Genomic DNA, 19,046 nt, shown 5'->3' with positions numbered 1-19,046 from the left:
CCTATATATATTAAAATATTTAAACTTTACAGAAACACACAGTCACTGGATGATGTCATCAATGCAGCCATTTGAGATGTCAAAATGGTGTGGGTCGTGCACTGCTAAGTTCTGGTGTGGTTCAATGGTTTACCGTGCTCCTGAGAATTGCCTCCCGCTCGGAGTCGTGTGAATTAAGTACCTGGGTTGCAACCCTACTCATTTAGAGTGTCTCTCTGGGCACAGGTTATTAGTTCCTGTGACTACAGCCAAGTTCAAAAAGAATACTTTTCCCCAAAGATGATTTTCCAAATAATATTGTATTCAAATAGGTTCATTTCACATGAATTCATTTGTTGCGGTTGGAACTCCATGTCCCATATTGCTTCATTTCTGCACATGAGTTAAACCTTCTCCCTATGCATTTCGGCATTACATTTTTTCATCAGCGGAATGTCTGAAACATCAAAAGTGGTATGGTTTTAATAGTTAGGACTCTCTACCAAATATAGAACCTCCACCGTGTAGACTTGTTATTAAAGCAAAAATCTAATGGGGTCAACGTATGTGAAGTTGTTACTGCCATCGTGTAACATTACCTGCCTATGCTGATAAGTATATGCGTTCTTCTGTATGATATCTATGCCCAAAATAAACTCATCTGGCAGTATGCAGTTAGAAAAAACCTCCCTTAACAGTAATTAAACAGATGTTGAAAACAAATGGTGTTCAATAAACGATTAATTATGTACATGTTGATGGTTCTTCTTCACCAGGAAAAACAGTAATATCAATGCTATTGATACTTTCAGTACTTAGGGTAAGACTTTTACCCAGTAGCGTCTTTAGGGTCCATGCAATAGTGTTCTTATATTTACAGGTGACACAGAAATTCAATTCTGTTGTTCACCCCGTTGGGTTTAAGACTGTTCAAATGGTAAATAAAGTGATTTTCTCTCCTCAATAACATGGTTCTTTTGTCTCCTCCCTCTTCTTTATCCACTATTTCCAATATACATGCTTTTAATTTGCTAATATGATGTTGCACTTCGATGAAGTGGGCTGCTACTACAGATTTGGTGGATTGTGTTCATTCATCCGTATTTTTAATTTGCGTTCAGTTTGACCAATATAAGCTTTTCCACATGGGCACTTAAGAATGTAGATAATGTTGGAGGTATCACATGTTGCATTCACTTGTTACTTGATCTTATGTCCTTTCATATGGTGTGTGATGCACCCTCGTCTAATTATGTTATTACAATTGTTGCAATTCCAACATGGTATAGTGCCGTTGTAAGATCGTCTGTCGGTGGATTTGGTTTTGTGTTTTATGATCTCACCTATGGTAGTTTGGTCTGCCCTGTTCCCATGATGCACTGGGCCAGGGACAGACTAATTTGCATGTAGCCAGGTTCTGAGCTGGGATGGTGCAGTGAGCTAAAAAACGGTGATGGATTAAGCCCTGATCTGTTGACTGGGTACGAGTGTTCTGTTTAATTCAGATACTCTGTCCATCACCACCCCCTTTTCTGAATCCTCACCTATGTTCTTAGCTCTTGTGTATGCAAATATTGGTTCTTGCTCAAAGATGTTTCTAAAGTCTGGTTCCATTCTTAGTAGCATCCAATGTTTTTTGATGATTTTTTTGTAGTGTTGGCTCATAGTAGAATATTTACATACACATGTAGTTCTTTCTTTCTTGGAAGAGGTTTGTGTTTTCAGTAGTTCTGATCTCTCTTTCTGGGATGCTCGGTTTGAAGCTTGTGTGAGTAGATCATCCGGATATCCTCTGTATCTGAAACGTTGCATCATCTCTTCAGATTGTTTGGTGGCCTTCTCCGGGTCTGAAACTATCCTTTTGACTCTCAAGAGTTGGGAATGTGGAAGGTGTTGCTTGAGTGGTTGAGGATGAGAGCTATCATATCTTAAGGTGTTATTCCTGTATGATGATGTTTCCAATCTTGTTAAAAAAATCTGTGGTGTCTTTTAGGAATGATTTCATCTTGAGTACACATGGTTGCAATTATCGGTCTAAAAATTTCCCCACTGTCTCGGGGATGCTTCCTCGCGTTGAAACGATGGTGGGGCAGGGAGGTTTCACCGCATCCTTATGGATTTTTGGTACCATATAGAAAGTTGGGCTTTTTGGGTTACTCTGTATTAGGTATCTCTTGGCCTTTTCTTTAATGATACCTCTTTCTACTGCTTTCTGAATAATCTCAATTAAACTGGCTTTGGTTTCCATAGTAGGGTTCGAATCTAGTTTCATGTAGATGCTTTCATCCCATAAATGTTGTTGACTTGTTCTAGGTAGTATGTGGTATTCATTAGTACTAAGGCTCCCCCTTTGTCTGCGTTCTGGCAGGTCACTGTAGTGTTCTTTGAAATCGACAGCAATATTCCAAACCTTTTTGGCAGTGAGGTATTTCCTCTTAGTTCTCTTTTGAAAGTCATTTGAGATGTCGCCAGTGATTTATTATGTGACATCATCAGCAGTGCATTGCGGGGGCGCGAGTTATAGTTAGCTGAACTAACTATAACAGGGGCATTTCTCTGGTTTTGTAGGAGTGAAATGTCCAACTAACTATAACTTTCCATAAAACCTATGTTTTTTTCAGTGAATTTCTAAGATTTTTTAAATGCTAATTTCTAACTATAACAAGCCTGAAACTTATGGTTTTTTCAGTGAATTTTATATATATATATAAGCTCCACAAAGCACCATCACGATGCACTCTCGGACGGGTGCCGATATTGTGGGGTGCTCCCATCAGTAATTTACGCTCCAAATTCTCCTGGAATCTGCCAAGAAAACAGCACTCACGGGGGCAGGTTCATAAGATTTGTTGTTCAAACCCTCAGCACAGTGCAGAATCTCTGCAACAATCTCTTCGACTTCTTGTTCTTCTAATGGCAGTGTGACTTACCAGTGTAACCCAACAACTTTGACTAGGATCACTGACTCTGTGACTACTTTTGGGACCTTCCTCTTGACCGGGGCCTCAATTGTCACACTTTGAGCTGCCAGCAGCTTGAGGGATTGCTCCCTCAAGGGCTTCGGGTTCATAGAACGGCAAACAGCACAGGCCTTTGGGTCGTGGTCGCGCCTGAGATACCAGAGGCATACAGGGGGTGGTTTGGTCACCAACATCAATCGGTGACAGGAGAAGTAGGACTTGAATTCAGCTTTCTCTGATGACATTGCTGTCTAACTAGGAGGAAAAACCTCAAAAAGGCTTTGACAAAGTAAAAAAAAAAATGACTAAGGGGTAACTCTTGTCCAGATCTGCACTGACTGGCTTGGAAAGAAAACACCCAACATCAGCAAGTTGGGGTGGCACATATATAGGCTCCATGCCAATGACGCCATCTACTGGCGCGCAGGGGTAATACTCACAAAAACAATTTGGATCCAGTCTGATGCCTGGGAAAATTAAATGGTAAGGAATCTGTGGCTAGAAGTCTCAATAAGATATACCTTTCACTCTGAAGAGGGGCAGCACACATACACAAGAGCAACCTTGCGGGCGCAGACATCAATCAAAAAGAAAGTTACTGAAGGTAAGTAACTTCTTTTTGTAACGGTTACCACTTCCCACTACTTGATGATGTGACCCACTCCCAAAGTAGCAAGCTGTAGAGGAGGGTTGAGCAAAGCACCACAATTACACAAGCAGAGTCTTAGCAGTCAGTGTGCTCTCTCTTTAATAGCGCTAGCACTCCCTTGCATAGAATAATTTACCTAGTCAGAAATTACATTAAGGTAATGATATTGCTCATACTGTGCTGTCTCTGATTAATACTGAACATAGTTTCTCACAGATCAGGAAGGCTTCATAATTGATCCAGACTGCCTCTAAATGAATTGCTCTACAATTCACTAATATATAAAAAATATATATTACTATAACATCACTGCCATTCATAAAAATGTATGAATAGTCTTTCCCCCTTTATAACACCACCATGTACCAGACCGCAATGCCAACCAGCCTTGCCAACCACCATTCATACATAGTCTCTTCTCACTTTCAACTTCATGACTTGTTAAGAATCGGTCTTACACAAGAGCGCGTCACCTGAGGAACTAGAGCCAGCACAAGTCCTCATGACGGCAAGACCGGTGAGACACAAAATGGTCGACTCCCCGAACTGAGACAAAAACTGTGAGTAGTCGCTAACTTGACCGCTATGTATTTATATCTTTTAACATCAGGAACAGGTCCTCCAGGCTCACTGAATCCTCGATGCCGCCATAATCATACTGATTTAAGGTAATGTCGGCCTGCATTGAGAATGTTACTCACGTTTACAATTTCCACCCTAGTGCAGAGTATTTAACACGTTCGATGCTGATGACGGAACCGCTCCGTCATCAGCTGCGGTTGGGCTGTGCTGATGACGGAGCGGTTCCGTCATGGCCCGGACGCCGTGCTTGCGCGGCGCGTTCAATCGAGCGGGGCGGGCCATGACGGAAGCGCTCCGTCACGAGCACAGCTCAACCGCGGCTGGTGACGGAGTGGTTCTGTCACCAGCATGCAGCCGCCCCGCCCTGTTAGCGCTGCGGCGGAATAGCCGCCGCAGCGAAAGGTTTAATGATGTAACAAATTTAGATCTGCACTTTAATGATACCATAAGCTCTATATGTTCGCGACAGGCTACGCGCTCAAAACTGTCATCATTTTGAATCGCGCATGTAAGTCCGCCATTACAAGAAACACTGCTATTGATCGCATTGCACAAGCGCGGCCCGCCTTTCTTGACAACACGTTTGTAAGAGGTTTTAGATGCCATCTCAGTGACAATGAGGAAAATCTTGATCATCCACACTATCGATCACATTACATGAGCGCGGCCCGCTGGTCTTGACAACATGTTGTAAGTGGTTAAAGATTTAGGATGCAATCTCATTGACAATGGTGAGAGTCTTGTTGATCCAAAGCAATCGAATTTAATTCCTGGCAAACATGCAAACAAAACTCCCGCCTATTTTGGCTATTTTGAATGTATGTATTTACATCAGAGGATTGACCTAAGATCAGATCTACACTAAGCATGGGCGAATTTTGCGAATCTCGCGTTCGCGAATTTTGCGGATTTGCGAACTCGCAATCCGCAAAATCCGCGAATTGTCGCGAATTTGCGGATTTTTTTTTGTGTGTTTGCGCGGGTTTCTGCCAGTTCGCGAGGGTTTTGTACAGTTTCGCAAACGCGAACTTACCTGTCGGGTCGCAAGTTTTGCGAACTTGTTGTTTCTACGTGTCCAGCCTGTTTGGGACACTCTTCTTCATCACTGCCACTCTCTGTCACCACTGCCACTCTCTGACTACTCATGCCACCCTCTGGCCCACCCATGCCACCCTCTGTTTCATCACCGCACCCTCTGGTTGTCCAGTGTACATTATTTTTGGCAAAGCAAAGCACACCTTCCCTGCCTCAAGTGACCTGAATTAATTTGGGGCTGATTAATGTGTCACAGAATATTTTTTTTAGCTGGCACCTGCTTCCTTAGTGCTTCCTGATTAGTGATCTTTTGCACTTGCTAAGTGCTTTCATTGTTGCAAAATTAGTTACAACACCTGCCCTGCCCCAACTGACAATAATGAATTAGGGGCTGATTAACGGATTTGAACTTCCAGCCTGGCTCCTGCTTGTCTCCCTTAGCAGTAATTCAGGACCTTTGTGGCATATGTGTAACTATTCTGAGGTTCAGAGCAAGGTCACATAATAGTTGCAAGTAGGCAACTGAACTCTGGAGGGGCCCCTCAGGAAGCACTAAAGGAAATGGCTACTAATGATGAGCCTGAACTTTTGAACCTGGTAAGTAGTTTCAGTTTTGCTAAGATCGTATCTCTGCAATTTAGCGCTTATTCGCGGGGCGCGAAGTTGTACTGGGAAGCCGCGAACTCACGCGAACAGTGCGAGCAAAATCCGCTGCTCGCGGATTTGCGGATTTTGCGGGAGATTCGCGAATCTCGCGGATTGCGAATTTACCGAAAATCCGCAAAATCCGCGAGCGAAACGGATTTTCCGCCCATGCTTAATCTACACTTTCTGTTAATCCCCTCACAACGTTGAGAGAGTTACTCAATTTTTATGGCCTTCTGTTCTCTTACCCCTGTCCCGATAACCTGTATGTGCTTGCTACTAACCTGCGTTAATACACGCCCCAATGTTCACAACAGAAAATTTGGGAATTTGATGCCAAAAGTTGACAGCAATGTTAATAAATGATGATACTACTGTAATATTTCCGTTTTACTCATACAGCAGATCTGCCTATTAACCATAAAGGTGGTGAGTAAACCACTTTTTTACACTTAGGAGCCAGAATGAGCACCTAATCGATTGGTCCTGATGAAAGCCTCAAGAGTTAACAGGAGGCTGAAACATGTCGACCATTTTCACTAGTGCGATAGGCTAGTAACTAGGTCTATAAACGCATGTCTTTGTTTTTAGTTTCCTATACCAGTGATCCACAGAATAAAACACGAGAGACATGGCATAAGGAATTTTATTTCACACTCACATGAGCACCAACATGCCCTCTTTTTATCTCTGGCCACTACTGTCACTCAAGTTGGTCTTCCTCCATGTGGAGGTCAGCATCGTACAAAGGAAAAGACCCAATATTAATGCTGTTGCAGCACTGAATGGCAGAAAAGCAAGATATACCGTCTGACGCCTGTGTCCGCATATGAGGGTTTTTTAAAACGATGGCCCCTCCCACGTTATCCTAGAGCCTGGTAACACAGGACAAGTGGTCCATTCTCCCCAACTTGATTTTTACTCTGCACTTACAAGCTGCATGCTTAGCCACTGCTGGAGTTGACTGGATCAATTCTGAACTGTTGTAGCTGCGTGTACAGTGCCTCTATAAATTGGGAGAAAACCTCTGTCATCTTTTTATCTCTTGGTATTTCCATGGACAGATTTTGCTTCTGCTCCTCTGCTTGCAGCTGAATGTTCAAAGCTGCAGATGGCTTTATAATATGTGTAGACTAATACATGTTCTGAAGACCACCTGCCTTCTGGAAGTCCTTATAGAGCTCTTTATCCGTTTGAATAGGTGGCAATATATGTTCATCCTCAAGGAAATTATCCTCATCTTGCTTCTGGTACTGATTATGACATCTCTATTTGATTACTAGGCTTCATCAAAATCAATTTAATCAAGAAATTAATGACAAATTCGGAGCCCTCTCTGCAATGGATGTTGCGCTTGAAGATATGAGCAAAGTTGACCATGACTCTGCAACCAGCATCAGCTTTACAAAATCTTCCCACTCAACCTAAACATGAAGCCACAGACTCCACAGTCTGGCCAAAGGTATCAAGTTATGGCAACATTGTCTTCTGAACACTTAACTAGGGTGTGAATATGGACTAGTAAGAGGTAAACTCACCTCCTTCAGCTTCATCTTCTTCAATACTGGCCCCAGCTGCAAAGATTGCTGCTAGACCGGTGAGTCTCAGGGTTGTCTTCCTAAAACCTTTTGCCTTACTCGTCTTTTTTTTACTGATCTCGTTTTTGTTGGCCCTGGGACTCTGCACACTTTGCCACTGCTATCCAGCACTAATGTGCTAGTACTCTCTCCTTCAGACAAGCTGAAATTGACTAACGTCCAATTGGCACAATTAATGTACTTGTAAGTAGCTAGTACACACTGTAAACAGCTAGAAAGGAAATGGAGAGCCAGCCACAACACTACCGGCAAAACTACCTATAAGGCTGCACTCAGAAGCTATCAGCAGCAAATAAAAGTCACCAAGAAAAAAACACTAGTGGACCACAGCGAAGGAAGCTCCACCAGCTGCAAGGAAATCTTCTTGATAAGAATTTCACCTTGCCCTCAGCCACTGACACCATTATCAAAACCTTCCAACAATTCTGCAACAAACTATCCAACTTCTTCCACAAAAAAATCGCAACCATCTAGAGCAACTTCACACACTAACCCAACCCCAAAGTACTCATTGCTAACCTATCCACCAACAACCATGCTGGCCACCTGACCAAAAGGACAGCCCTCACCAGAAATGACACAGCAACAATCATGCGGACCAACCACTCAGGGGCCCCAACGGACCCATGCCCCCACCACAATTCCAACCTGGGAGCATCACAAATCAGCACCACACTGACCCACATCATCAACACTTCCTTCATGCCCGCCACGTTCCCTGATGAATGGAAACCTGCAGAAATCCATGCCCTACTCAAGAAGCCCTCAGCCAATCTGAATCAACTGAGAATCTTCTAACCAATCTCCCTGCTTCCCTATCCAGCCAAAGTGATTGAGAAGGCCATCAAAAAGCTACTCACAACCCATTTTGAACGTCGTCATCTTCTAGACAGGACTCAATCAGGATTCAGAAAGAACCACAGCACTGAAACAGCACTCATTGTGGCCACCAATGACCTTCAAATCATCTTGGGCTGAAGAGAAACAGTGGCCCTCATCCTACTCGACCCCTCTGCGGCCTTCGGAACTGTCTCCCGTATCGCCCTCATCAGAAGACTCCATGAGATTGGCATACAAAGATAGGTTCTCAAATGAATCTTTCCTTCCTCACAGGAAGAACCCAAAGGATCAGACAGGTACCCTTCGCATCACAGATCAAGAAATTAATATGTAGAGTCCCTCAGGGAACATACCTCAGCCCCACCCTTGTCAACATCTACATGGCACTGCTTGCCATCATCATCCGATCACAAGACATCACTGTCATCTCCTAAGCTGATGACACCCAACTCATCCTCTCCCTGACAAACAAAACAACCACTGCCAGAACTGACTTTGCCAACTGCATGACCATGTTAGCAGACTGGATACGAACCAACTGCCTGCATCTCAAATCTGACCAGACGGAAGTACTGGTCTTCGGCAACAAGACATCTCCATGGGACTCCACCTGGTGGCAGTTGGAGCCAGGACCAACACCCACGCCCACAGACCATGCAAGAAATCTAGAGATCATCCTAGATGACAAGCTCAACATGACGGGTCAAGTCAATGCAATGTGCACCTCCTTCTTCCATATCTTATGCATACTGTGAAAAAATCTTCAAATTTTTGCCTTTGAACACTAGATGGACCATTCATCACCAGCAGGCTGGACTACGGCAACATTCGGTACACCGGAATTTCGAAACAACTCCTACATAGACTTCAGTTTATCCAGAACACCGCTACAAGGCTCATAGTAGACCTCCTATGCCGCACCCACGTCGCACTGCACCTCAAGTAGCTTCAATGGCTCCCCATGCACAAGCGCAGCAATTTAAACTTCTCAAGCACACATACAATGCTCTATACAACACAGGACCAGAATTCTTATACAGTCAAATACACTTTCACTGGCCCACCAGACACCTACGCTCTGCCACACTTTCACTCGCACACATTCCCCTCATGCATAACAGCGAAACTGGAGGTCACTCATTTTCCTACATCGCATCCAAGACATGTACCACCTCCATCAATACATCAGAGCCTCCTCCTCACCTTTTCAGTTCCACAAAAAGCAGATGGCCTGGCTCTTTGTATAAGCACCCTGAGACCACAATCCTACACACCTACCCAAGCACCTGGATTCCCTCTTGGGTGATCAGTTTGCTATACAAATCAACATAACTTAACATAAAGTGGTACTACATGTGCACAGGGCCTGTAAATTAACTGCAATCAGTAGGCAGGTAGCACTTATTGTGCCACTCACTTAGTTAGCCTTTTAAACATGTAACCTTGCAGCCTGTGTGCAGTTTTAAAATGACACTTCGGCCTGTCAAAATATCTAAACCTTCTTTTTTAATACATATAAGGCAAACCTAGGGTAAGCCCTAAACGGCCCATAAGGCAGGGCGCCATATATTTAAAAAGTTGGACATGTACTGGTCACTTGTACATGTCCAGGTAGTGAAACACTATTAAATACATTTTTTTCTACTTTTGCAAGGCTTGCCTCTCCCATAGGATAACACATTGCATTAACTTATTACATTTAATAAGTGATAGCTTTCAATTGGGAGCAGGAAGGAAAGTCGAGTTTGGTGTCCTACGAATCGCAATTTAATAACCTCTTTCACCCCCTCAACCAGTAACCCAATTTCCAACAATGGCTCAAACCTGACTGGCCATCTTTTCCTTTTATCCCTATTGGGAAGAAGAGGACCACCTTTTATGCTTCCTGTGCTTCTGGTGTTACCAACTTAGGACCTGCCCTTCAAAGGGAATCTAATCTAGATTTGAATTTGCCAGCCACCAAAAGTGCTTCAGGATGAACCATTGTTCTAATTATATATCTGAATGTATTGAAGCACAAAGCTCACAATGAACAGCACTATGAAATCACTCAAGTTGCCCAAACGGTTTGGAAATTGGTGACCAACAGTTGACATTGTCTTCTAGGACAGAGCTTATACTATGAAGGTTTTTTAGGAGCGGGTATTCCAATTTTTTTTAAAAAGACATAAAAACCATGTTGGAAAACAACCTTGCAGCTCTGCATTTTTAATAGTTGGGGCACATAAAATATTGGTAGTATGCCTCCGGCGCTTATAACATATTTATAACATTTATGATATCAACAACTGTGGCACCTTGTGGATTCATGATGAAGGTTCCTCCTTCAAGCACCTTATGAGAAATAACTGCAAATAATATGTTTCTGTACCCTCTAGTAATGCATGAAATATTCTCCTAATGAAGCTGTGGAAAGTTCTATCCATAGTGTTTCCCATAGAGTCATTTCACATAAACTGTTCAACCAGATGCAAATTTTTGAAATATATTTGGCTTTCCTTGAACATTATCCACATTGACCACCACGAAGCCTGCTACTGGATAACTGGTCAGTTAAAAGGTTTACCTCACTTTAGAACTTTATTTCCTCAGCACCATTCATTCTGGAATCCTCGCAGACATCTTACGTATATCTGCAATAGGTGTGCTGAAAGCTTTTATTGATCCCATGTGTCAAATATAATACTTTATTGTGGATATTCACCTCCATGTTAACTGGTGGTTTCAACACCAAGGTAGTAGAGGCCATCTTGAAAAGAGATACATATGAGGTATAGATAGCATGAGGTTGATGCAACTGCATTCACCAGATTGAAAGGCATGATAGACTGCTATTTTATCACCCTTCTTTTAAAGTGGTGCTTCAACTCTGAAAGATCTGCATTCAAATCAACTATGTCATACTGTTCGGCTGGATTTAAAGGGTGATCATCAGTCCTGAAACACAACGTCTGGATCAAACTTCAGCCTGGACACGAAACACGCTGTGGCATTCAACGGAACCACTTGAGTAAGTCATGGAAATTCCTTTCTCAAGAGCAAGACTTGTCTGATTCTAGTTTATCACTGGGAATTTCATTCAGGATCCTTTAACAGAGTTGTTTATGTTTTTATCAGCTAGACAACACATTCGGCTAGACTATTTATAAAACAAACACAATGCATTGGGAAAAGGGTCCAATGAAAAAGCACAGGGTAACTACAATTCAGTACACTCTTATGTTTCCCAATACAAAGTAGCAACCTCTGTAAAGTTTACATTCACAACCACGTCCAACAACATCTTTTGTCCCACCCACATCTCTGTCATTCTTTTGCTGCCCAACTCTGAATCAAACCAACAATCATTCCACTCTCCAGCATAACCCCAGCTCTTATGATGTTGTATGCCCACACCCACCCAACTCCCCTGCCCCAATCGGTCTACACTAGCTACTGTTAAACCCACATAATGTACGATGATTCATTGCTTTCTATTCAAGATTGCGCTACATAAGTCACATATGTGCATATTTAACCACCTTTCTATGATTACTTACCAACTTGTTGTCATCTGCTAGCAGTGATTTCGATGAATCAAATTTCTTACTCTCCTACAAAAAAAAGAAATTAAATGACAAGGTGGTTCAAACAATACATTAAAATTAAACACCGGGGTCTAAATATGTGGAAGACCAGTGTTAGCAGTAGGAGCAGAGAAGATGGAGAGTTAGGAGGAAGCGGAGTAAGATAATGAGAATGATGAGGAACAGAAAAAGAAAGAGGGGGCAAGATGGATGAGGAGAAGGATGGAAGCACATGGAGGATAGGATGACAATGATGAAGAAGAGAAAAATAAGCTTAAAAAGAATAAGCAATGTTTATTAGCAAATTCATACTTTATATTTTATATTAAAAAGGTGATGTCAAAAGAGGAATGTGACTCCTTGTAGATAAGACACCATCAACACTATTAGGAGGTCAAAAGAAGTTAGGAAAAATTGATTAACATTTCTACAGGCAGTTGAATTACAACAGATGACAACAAAGAGATAATTCACACAAAAACGACAAGCAAACACCCAGATAGGAGTGAATGTTTCTGATCGGACCAGAGCAACAGTTGGCTGAGAAGAATGCCAAGAGAGAGGGCAACCAGGAAACAGTAATGGAGCACAGTAGTTGAATACTACAATGTCACATGAGAGGAAAAAACACATCAACCTGGTGACAAAACCAGGGGAACCAGGGAATGCAGGCCCCAATAAAGATTGGGATCTTGATTACCTCAAGCAATGAATGGAAAGTTTATCCAGTGCTCAAAGTCCAACCACAAGATGAATTTACAAGATCACTACCAAACATAACTGAATACCGATGCGATGAAGCAAGCCCATCTCTAAACCAGGAAAGCCTTTGCTTGAATGAAACATAAAATGGTGCCAAAAGAAATAACTATGGCATAGAATTAACAAAATCAATTTTATAAGGACAAGGTTTAGCTCCCAAAAAAGGAAAATCATACAAAGGAGTAGAGGATGGAAAACAGGAGGAACGTTGGTGAAACAGGGACAGTCTCTGAGAGGAATAATGCCCATCACCTACTGCATTCCTGATAAGCAGCTTGATAAGTGGTAAACAGAAACCATCAGATTCACTCATTCCCCAACAGTCACTTGGCATCAGTGCCCAAGAGGTGATTTAAATCTCAGAAGGGGCTTCACAGATGTGTTCATCAGGGCAAACACAATGGGAACTGCATAGTAAACTATGGGAGCTAAACTCAAATTTACTCAATTGTCTGATGAATGGACATCTAGGTAAATAAGTCAAAAGCTCAGCGATGTCTAACAAGTGTGGCAATGCCTATTTATAAGGCACAGAACATAAATGAGAAAGTACAAACACAAAAATAAAATTGTCCATTTAATTTAGCCGCTTCTGAAAATGATCTTTGTTCAGCCATTTGTATCTAATTTGTTTGCTTTTAGAGAAGAAATTATCAAGCCCCTAAATAGTTCTATTTATAAATAACAAATGATAAATTCCTAACCAGTGAGGAACACAGTGTTTTTTAGCAGGATTAAAAACTGACTTAGAGGAGCAATACAATTGTGTTCATGAATCTAGCACTTTCTGAGTACATATTGCTCTCAGTGACAACATTCAGTGGCTACAGCTAACAACCAACAAATGCACATTTAATGCTGATGACACATTTGGCCATGTACCCAACCATCCACTCCCCGGACGTCCTTCAGGCCTTCTTCTGGGAGAAGACTCTTTATAAAGGGTGAGGCTGTGTCTAGAATGGTTTATTTTTAATTAGAAACAGTGTGGGTGTGTTAATGCTATCTTTCCTGCTCTTTGCATTTCAAAGAGAATACGTTTCAGGGCCTGTAATTAATGGAAGGAACCAGTTGTTCTGTGCTGCTCCAACCTACAATGTTACAAATTCGTAAGGCCAACATTTCTTATATTGTGAAATTATCCCATATGAAACATTACCTTTGTTTTTTCTCGCACCAAAAGAGCTCCAAAATGGGAAAGATATGTTGGCTTGAAAAGTAGTTAACTCCTTGCCGTCTACTTCTCTGACTAAATTTGCTACTGAACAATACGGGGACATTGATCCCTCCACATTCACATCCATATCCACATCCACATTCCATTATGAGCTGTCCCAATTGAATTCCAGGCTCTATTAATGCTCTTCGAGAACGTAAGTACTAAATGCAAATACCACTGTGGCATTATAAAGGGAGTGGGAGGAAATGAATTAATGAGGCCCTTAATGAACCTCATAAATATGGGAGACTTGAACAACGAAGGCTGGTCTGGCAAACAAAGGAAGGCAGATAAAGCTGACAAGTAACCCTTAACAGACGCCACAGAAAAACCTTGCTGGGCTAAGGAAAGTGAAGAGGTAAGCACATCAGATAAATGGGCCTCCAAGGGATCAATCGACCTCTCTCCACGCCACTTAACAAATCTGGCCCATCTACAGGAATAAACAGATTTGGGGGAGTGTCGTCTGGCCGACAAAATAAAATCCACCATATCCGGTGGGCGAGAGGAAGAACTCAGGCTGCCCATTCAATCTCCAGGCATGAAGATGCAGGCTCTGGAGGTGGGAGTGTAGAACCGGGAAACAGCCTTTACATGGAATGCACTACAACACATTCCGTTACAACGACCGCATTGTTACATCATGAACTGTTACATCGCAAGTCGTCTCAACGACTTGCTCTAGGGGGCGTGCTGGTGCTGGATTTATAATCCAAAACCTTCCCTACTGTTGCACAAACTGAAGTAGGAATAGTAAATTATACTATTCCTTAGTCCAGAGCGCCCCCTACAGCAAGCCGTTCTAAAGACTTGCGATGTAATGGTTCAGGTTGTAACAACACAGTCGTTTTAACAACTGCGTTGAAATGGAATGCATTGTAGAGAATTCGTTGTAAAGACATATATGCATAGAACCTGTACCTGCGACTGCAAGAGGAGGTCTGCCCTGAGATGTAGACGGAGCGTAGGGTGGGATGAGAGATGAAGAAGGTCTGTGCACCACACCCTTCTTGGCCAATCCGGGACAATCAATATGTATAAATAATAATAATAAATTTACCAATTCTTCATAGTGTGCAAACACGAGAAATCACGAAAGGGATCAAAAAGTGTTCTTTAAAAATATATATATATTATTCATACAAATCCCACATCGGTGACGCAGAGTACTCTCGCCTTGTGGAATAGTTCATGTTCCCTCATTTGCTGACAAAGAACAGAAGTGGTACTGGAGGTGGGGTAAAAATAGACAAGTGTGAGGGGTGGGCGCACCTGTCACACTTCAGTGTTAAAGAAGGTTTTACTCAACTTCTTCCCCAACGTTGATGATTGTCTGTAGCGGATCACGTAATCACATTGTTGGATACTGGAGTTTTCAGTTTATTTTAATTGATGAAGAGACACAGGGAGGTAAAGAGATTTGCTATAGGTCACCCAATTGGGTCAAGGGGTTAAATAGTTCAGAACTCAAGATTCCTTGTTTAAAGCTGAGGGACTAGGCCACACCCAACAACCTGGAAACCATCTTAGCCACTTTTCACCCTAGGGAGGGTCATTTACAAACTCCCTGAAACATCTGAGTGAAGAAAAAAGGCCTGGTAATCAAGACACTGGCCATTTTTTTGACACCAGAGCATTGGACACACACTTCTGGTATAAACTGGAAACTTCAGCAGTAAAGTGAGATTTGCCTTGGTAGGTAATACTGCATACCTAAGATGAATTATCACTATCTTCTACAGCAAATTGCTGTCAGGGGAGACTTGTGATAATGACGAGAGGAGAATTTTAAAGTAGTCTCTAAACTCTCAGGACATAATTGGAGTATTGCAGAAATTATTTCTGGCAAAGTAAATACGAGTACAGCCTCCTCTAAACATGTTCTACCTATGGGCCTTGGGCCACTACCAGGTCCCACCAGAACACTAGCGCCTGTCTCGAATCAGTCACTTAACATCTCATCTCAGCCTCTAGACCACATGTCAATTTACCGTCTAGATTACATCTCAAGTTGGCCAACAGACCACATCTCATTTCAGTCCCTTGACCCCATCTCAAGTTAATCACTAAAACAAAACCAGTCTTGGCAAATCTTCCCCAGAACCTGAGGAATAAAGGGTATGAAAGCTCCAAACCAGCTGTAACACTTCCCCCAATGCTCCCGGATCGGATACTAGAGCCTGTAGAACAACTGGCAATGCGCGTTCTCATTCATGGCAAATAGGTCCACCTGAGGAGACAACCTGAAGATGCGGGAAATCACCTCTGGGTGAAGCCTTCACTTGTGGTCGGCTGAGTATTGCGGACTGAGACTGTCCGCATGCACGTTAAGCACCCTGGCCAGGTGATTTGCAATTACGCAAATCTGGTGATCCTAAACCCAGGACCAGAGTCGCAGTGCCTCTCTTCAGAGACAATACGACCCTACCCCTCCCTGCTTGTTGATATACCACATCACAGTAGTCTTGTCCGTCAGGACTTGAACTGACGGACCGCAAAGGGAGGGAAGGAAGGCCTTGAGAACCAGATGTATTGCCCGCAATTCCAAAAGTTTGATGTGGCGCAACCTTTTCTCTGGGACCAAAGACCCTTGATCTCTAGATCCCCCTGATGTGCTCCCCACCCTAGAGTGGAAGCATTTGTGATCTCTATGGCCACAGGTGGAGGAGGTTGAAAAGGCTTCCCCTGAGACAGGTTTTTGGAAATACTCCACGAAGACAGTTCTGCTGCAGTCTCTCTGGAGAATCTGACAATCTCCCCAAGATCTCCATTGTGCTGATATCACTGCCTGCGGAGGCACCACTGGTGTACCCTCATGTGCCAGCATGCATGGGTGACCAACAGTATGCAGGAAGTGAACAGACCCAGCAGGCGTAAGACCTTCAGGACTGGAAGAACCACTCCATCGTGAAACAAAGAAATCAATTTTTGAATGTTGCGAATCCTCTGTGTAGGCGGGAAAGCTCGGCACACAGTAATGTCCAGTCATGCTGCGCTGAGAAGGCACCAGGTGACATTTGGGTACATTTATAGAGAAACCCAAGCATACAACAACGGCATTGTTACTTGCAGTTGAGCAGCCAGTCATCCAGATGGAGAGACACAGGTACCCTCGACCTTCTGAGATGAGCTGCTACCACAGCCATCACCTTCGTGAAGACCAGTGGGGCGGACGTAAGTCAGAACGGAAGGACCGCAAACTGATAGTGTTGAGATCCCACCATAAAACAGAGATACTTCCGATGCGACTTCAGGATGGGAAGATGAAAATACGCCTCCTGCAAATTGATAGACACCATCCAGTCTTCCTGCTGCAGCGCCAGAAGAACCTGAACCAGGGTCAACATCTCAAACCTTTCTTGTGTGAGATAAAAGTTAAAGATCCTGAGGTCTATAACCGTCCTTCTTGGGGATCAGCAAATACCAGGAGTAGCAACCCTGACCCCGTTCCTGCTCTGGAACCACCTCTATTGCACCTTTCTGTAGTAAGGCAAGAACCACCTGCTGCGAAAGCAGCAGATGGTCCTCCGAACACCAGCCCTGGCAAGGAAGGTAAGGAGACAGAAACTCTTGGAAAGGTAGGGAGTGCACATTTTCTACAAGATTCAACACCCAAAGATGTGACGTAACCTGCTTTCCTATGGTATCGGTGGTGGTGACAGGGAAAGAGGAGGATGAGGAGGAGGACTGTTGCTGGGAGGCCCCTTGCAGACAACCTCTACCCTTTCCTCTGTACGACTTGTACAGGGAGTTCTGCTGCTGCTGTGGTTGCTGACAGCCTCAAAAGGAAGCTGCCTTCCCAAGACCTCGAAACCTCCTGAATCCATAACCCCTAGGATGGGACTGCAGACCCAAGGATCGCGCAGTAGCCCTACTGTCCTTGAAGCATTGCAAAGCAGAATCCACTTTTGTACCAAAAAGTCTGGGCCCATCAAAAGACAGATCAAGCAGAGTAGCCTGCACATCAGGAGAGAACCCCAAAGACCTGAGCCAGGCATGTCTCCTTGTAGCGAGAGAGGAGCCCATCACTCTGGCGACCGAGTCCGCTGTATCCAGCCCTGACTGAATCAACAGATGGGCTGCAGCCTGCGTATTTGCTAACACTTCCAAGAAGTGACCGCTGACATCCTCAGGCAGTTTAGGAGCTACCTCTTTAGCAGAGTCCATCAAGGCATGGATATACCTTGCCAACAGGCAGGTGGCATTAGTAGATTTTTAGGCCGTGCTTGCAGAGGAGAAATCTTCTCTACAGACAGCTCCAGTTTTTTTTAGTCCCAATTACCCGAGTGGTGGGGAAAGACCTAGCTGGCTGCTTTGTTGAACACATTTAATGAAATTTGACATGCTTAGCATAAATGTATTATGAGTTTCAACCACTAAAAAGATGTACATGCAAATCTTAATTAAACTTTTTTGCATTCAACAGCTTTGCTCTTTGAATTAATTGTATATCAGAATATAATTTTGAATCATTTGTCTTGTGTATGGGACCCTTCCCATTATACCGATAACTACCCACGTCCCTTTGACTTTAGTTGGTTTAACCCTGTTTTCTATAACACTTGTTGAACAAGAAGCCTGAAGTACCAAGCTCTCCGGTGAAGGGTAGGCAGTAAAGAAAGCCAGATCACCCGTACAAGGCTTGTATTGTCTCGCCACTGTCCTTGGTACAGAAGGGGCAGATAAGGGCTTCTACCACACTTTCAAAATAGTCTCTGTCAAAGCCTTGTTGAAAGGCAGAAAAGGCTCAAAAACAGAAGAAGGGGACTGTTACACTTCAGGCAGGATATTTGACTTCACTTGACCTCAGAAGTGGGCAATTGAAGATCTAGCAGGTCAGCAGCCTTCCTGATGATGGAATGTTATGGAGCAACATCCTGTGAAAGCTAGGCTTTCGGGGAAGAAAGCTCCCATTCAGGGGAAGTGCCCAAGCCACTGGCCTCCTGTAGGCCTTCAAAGTCATCCACAGAGTCGAGGATTTCCCCTTCTTCAGCCTGATCCTGCTGGTATCCATCCTCCTCCAGCAGCCTCTGGGCCTCCCTCCTGGGGCGTAACTTCGGTATCGGCGGTGCCAGGTGCGGCGCTGGAGATATCGGTGCTGGAGTTGAAGGAGGACCTTCAGAAGCAGGTAGTGGCACTGCTCGAAGTCGGGACGGTGCCGGCCCAACACCTGATGGCGCCAGAGACTGTGGTATTGGCGTCAAAAAATCT

General features: G+C 43.5%; 1 protein-coding gene across 1 annotated transcript in view; it reads right to left on the bottom strand.

The window, feature by feature from the left end:
• Positions 1-19,046, bottom strand: part of CFAP54 (cilia and flagella associated protein 54) — a 2,285,874-nt gene that overhangs the window by 794,658 nt on the left and 1,472,170 nt on the right. Inside the window, exon 49 of the mRNA XM_086918163.1 lies at positions 11,828-11,881. Within this exon, the coding sequence (XP_086774289.1) occupies positions 11,828-11,881 (54 nt within the window). The remainder of the gene's footprint in view (positions 1-11,827; positions 11,882-19,046) is intronic.

Source organism: Lissotriton vulgaris, chromosome 1_1, assembly GCF_964263255.1.
Source record: "Lissotriton vulgaris chromosome 1_1, aLisVul1.2, whole genome shotgun sequence".
Taxonomy (NCBI): domain Eukaryota; kingdom Metazoa; phylum Chordata; class Amphibia; order Caudata; family Salamandridae; genus Lissotriton; species Lissotriton vulgaris.
Note: the sequence above shows the minus strand (reverse complement) of the source record. Positions and strands in the feature narration are given on the sequence as shown.